Source organism: Melospiza georgiana, chromosome 6 (genome assembly GCF_028018845.1).
Source record: "Melospiza georgiana isolate bMelGeo1 chromosome 6, bMelGeo1.pri, whole genome shotgun sequence".
Classification (NCBI taxonomy): Eukaryota; Metazoa; Chordata; class Aves; order Passeriformes; family Passerellidae; genus Melospiza; species Melospiza georgiana.
Genome location: NC_080435.1, coordinates 22,541,362 through 22,545,662, shown reverse-complemented (window position 1 = coordinate 22,545,662; position 4,301 = coordinate 22,541,362). Strand labels below are relative to the sequence as shown.

The 4,301-nt window shown below is 49.8% G+C and overlaps 1 protein-coding gene across 1 annotated transcript; it reads left to right on the top strand.

Annotated features, from left to right (window-relative positions):
• The first annotated feature begins 408 nt into the window (after positions 1 to 408).
• Positions 409 to 1,402, top strand: LOC131084929 (uncharacterized). The gene is made up of 2 exons (XM_058026688.1): positions 409 to 830; positions 1,018 to 1,402. The coding sequence occupies exons 1-2, from the start codon at positions 409 to 411 to the stop codon at positions 1,400 to 1,402; spliced, it is 807 nt and encodes a 268-aa protein (XP_057882671.1).
• Positions 1,403 to 4,301: the final 2,899 nt, after the last annotated feature.

Sequence of the window (4,301 nt, the reverse complement as noted above, 5' to 3'; positions counted from 1 at the left end):
TGGGCTCTTGCTTCTTGTTACAGAATTTGCCCTAAAAATACTGTGGGCCTCCTTATCTGTTTCTACTCTGGCTCCAGCCACATTTATCACACAGGGTCCATATCTTTACATATTTATACCTATTTGCCCAGTTAGTCTTTAAGCAACTTCAGGAGAGTTGAAAATGTTCATTCTCTCTTCCTTATCAATCCCCTGCACACCAGCCCACCCCCCCTCCTCCTTCTCCCAGCCCACCATTCCCACTGCCCTCCTCCACTACACATCTCATTCCTCCCCACTGAATCCTTCCCACTGCAGGGAGCTGCTGAGGAGCCACATGGTCCATCGCTGGATTCTCGAAGCACTGACTGCCCATCCACTCTGACCACAGCCAGGGGACACATCCCACTGCCTGCCCAGCATCCATCCATGGAGGTGACCACCGTGTCCCCATCTCCTGCCTCACCCACTGAAGGAGCTGATCTGTGTGAGACAGATGTCAGCAGCGTGGCCATACACAGTGTGACCCTGCTCATCTGCCTCTGTGGGCTGGCTGGGAATGGGGCTGTCATCGGCCTTCTCCACCTGATAACCAAGAATAATGGCATCTTTAACCTGGCTCTTGTCGACTTCCTCTTCCTCCTCTTTGCGGTCCCCTCTGCCCTCCTCATCCTGGTGGAGGACGTGTCCTGCTCTCCTGTCTTGCCCTTGATGTACATGAACTTCGTTTTCCAGCTGTCAGTTTTCTCCTGCTACTGGACACTGTACCGGGTGACATGGGGCAACAGCGAGCGATATATACGGAACTTCTTCAAGCTCTGCTGCTGCTGTGACCCTCCTCTGCGCCTGAGGTGGGTGCTGGTCCATATCAGATACTGGGCCTTCTTTGCTGTCTTCACTGTCATTCCCTCGGTGACATTCCTGTGCCCATCACACCAGCAGGAGCACTGCCGGGCAGCTCTCATCTCCATGTACCTCATCATCCTGCTCCTCTTTGTTGTACCCATGCTCGTTTCCAGCACAGTTGATTTCATTCAGGCCAAGTGGGGCTCCCAGCAGCAGCAGCCCGAGAAGCGCGACATCGTTATCTTCGTCATTGGGCTCTTGGCTCTCATCCTCAGCCTCTGGAATATCATGCAGGAGCTCGGTCACATGGTTGTGCCCTTCCAGGTTGTTTTCCAGCTCGCCTGCATCCACAGCAGCATCAAACCCTTCATCTACTTCTTGGTGGGGAGGTGCTGGAGGCCCTGCTCCATGGGGTCCCTCCGGCTCTCCCTCCAGAGGGTCTTTGAGGGGCAGAAAAAAAAAAAAAAACCCAAAAGAAACCCAACTGCACGCAAAAATGATGCCCCGGGGATACTGGGTTGTGAGTCTGTTGAAGCCTCCTTCTCCTCTGTTGAGTGAACCCCAGGACAGTGACTGAGGGATTCCTTGGGTCACCTTATTAATCAATACCCACAGGATCACCCTCCCCGTGGTGTTGTATTCATGCAGGAGAAGGGAGCAGGGGCATTGCCTTGCGTGATTTTTGTGGGATGCTCTGCAGGGAGCACATTGCAGCATGGCTTTCCTGCTCCCTCCTGGATCCACATGGCTCCAAGCAGTGCAGCTGGGCTCAGTGCTGTTCCCCAGCTCTATTCCCCATGCAATGACCCCCATGGCCTCAGCCCCAGGGAATGAACTCCATCTCCTTTGGCTCAGCAGATGGGTTCCTTGGTGTTTCCAGGGAGCTCTTGCCTGCAAAGCATGGGACACCTTAATCCCTGGGGACACACCCAGCACGGGGTGGCAGTGATTTCCCAAATCCCTGCAGGGCTGGTGCCTCTGGATGGCAGGAGAGGGGTTGGGGTCACTGGGAGGAGCATCGTTCCTCTGCTGTCTGCTTCAAAAAAAAAAAGAAAAGAAAACGTTAAGCTTTCGAGTTTTTCTAACGTGAGTATTGTGTTCACGTTGAGAGTTGCAATGCTGATCTCTGACCATGGTGGGCAATCGAAGCCCAAAGTGCTGCACAAGCTCCGGGAAGGCGGGACGGAGGAGGAGCTGTGTTGGAAAGCGGAATGTGTCTGAATGTGGGGGATGGATTATAAAGAGTCTACAAATCCTGTTAGTATTTTGAGCAGTGTGCCTATGGCCGTGCCTCTGGCTGCGAGTGAGCACCGAGCGTTTTTACTTCTACCTTATTTTGTCCCTTGCTGTGAAAAATGCATGTATTTTATGATTGTCTTTTTGCAAATATTAAAATGAATATTATAAGTGTTGTGTTAGAAAGCAATGCTGTAATAATTTTCTTAAGTACTGTGTTAAATATAGTTTTAGGTTATAAAATTTGTTAAAATAGAAACTATGCTATGTAAGATGCTTTGTTTAAAAGAAAGGACTCGCAGTGAGATAGTAGCCACAGGACACCTAGATCTTTCAGAGAAAAAAAGTTTATTGCCTTCTTATCGCAAGAAACTAACTTCTTCCCACCTTGAAGGCACCATTAGGATTAGAGGGAAAAAGTTAATGAAGACTGGACGGAATCCTGTGTTTGAATGGAATTTATGCATCATGTATGAAGCGTATGAATATGCAATGGGCTATTGTTTTTAAGGGTTAATCCTTTGTTAACGGGTGTCCTTTTTCGGGCTCGTGATGCCCAGAAAAAGGTACCTGAACGTCCGTAATTCGTTGTTTTTATTGTCTCATATTGTCCTAACCATTTTATTATTATTAAACTTGTAAAAATTTTAAAACCTTGTAAAAAATAAAAAAATTTAAAAGTGATCGGCGTTTTTCACAATTTGGTAGCAGAGGATGGTTACTAACACATCGCTGCCGGTGCTTTAGGAGAGTCAGAGTGGGGAAGGCACGCCCTGCCCTCTTTGGCAGACTCGCTCTGCTTCCTCTGAAGTGACCGACAGACGCAGGTTACGATCTGTGGACAAAAGGAGGCAATAAAACAAAGAGAAGGGAAAAAGGCTCCCTACAACCGCAGTAATTGGCCCCCTAAGAGTAGTAGTGCGCACGAAGAACCCAGGAAGGAAAAAGGATTGGTAAGTATTTCTCGGGGGGGCAGGTACAGGGGATGAATGTGTGAGAATGAGAGGCAGGCTGGTTGTCCCAGACCTGCCAAGTGAGTGCGGGATCTCCCATGCTGCGTTTTCGACTTTTCGCGAGAAAAGCTGCCAGTAAAGAAACAAAGCGAGTGATAAGAGAGTGAAAGAATGCCCCGGGGTAACCGGGACTGGGTCTCAGGGAGGGGTTGGACCCCTCGGAGGTAGGGAGCAAGGTTTCCTAGCCCAATCCACTAGGAAACGGGACAGGAGGGGCCCCTAAAACCTGCTGGGTTGAGGGATTTATATTCCAAGAGCATCCAAGAGCAGGGTTGAGCAGAATTCTGTCGGAGTGAGGATATGCCCGAGAACACTCAGGGTGGGACAACACAGCTAGATTGAGGGATGAAAATTTGACCCAACAGCATCCAGGGTTGAACAACACAGCCAGATTGAGGGATATAAAAGTGGCCAAGAACATCCAGGGTTGGAGAACACAGCAAAACAAATTAAATGCTCAAGAGCATCTGTAGTTGCACCACACCGCTGGGTTGAGGGACAGAAAATGCCCAAGAGCATCTGGGGTTGGACAACACGGCTGGATTGAGGGAAAATTACCCGAGAGCATCAGGGGTTGGGCAACATGGCAGGATTGAGGGAAAAATTGCCCAAGAGCATTTGCGGTTGGATAACACAGCTGGGTTGAGGGATATCCAATAGCACCGGGACTGGCCAGGAACACCTAAACTTGAAATAGGTGATGTGAAAGTAAAAGGTACCTTATTGTTGTTTTGTGGTGTGTGAGAGTGACACACACACAGAGTCAGCCTCAGCTTCCCGGGCAGGTGGGAAGGGGGAGGCAGTGGAAAGAGGAGTGAGTGACCTGCACACCAGGCTGTAGCTCCCGGGTAGGTGGGGGCTTCTGGGCCGAAGAGGAGTGAGTGACCTGCAAACCAAGCTAGCATTCCCTGGGCGTGTGAGGGGCCGTAGCTGAAGAGTGTGGAAGACACGCAGACAGCCTCACAGGAGAACGGGCACCGGAGGCAGCCAGAGTCAGGCCCGGTGACACTGAGACCTGGAGGCAAACCCTAAGGCGAAAGAGGGGGCCACAAGGACCTGTGATTTTCTAGCAATAAGGATCCACTTTGTGTCTTGAGGATGTGAAGGAATGTGTGAAAGTGAATGAGAAATAAAAGTGAGTGAATGTAGACGAATGAAAGTATAGGTAATGTAGATTGTGCATTTTAAGCCTTACCATATCTCCTTGGAGGGAGGTAGATTGTATTG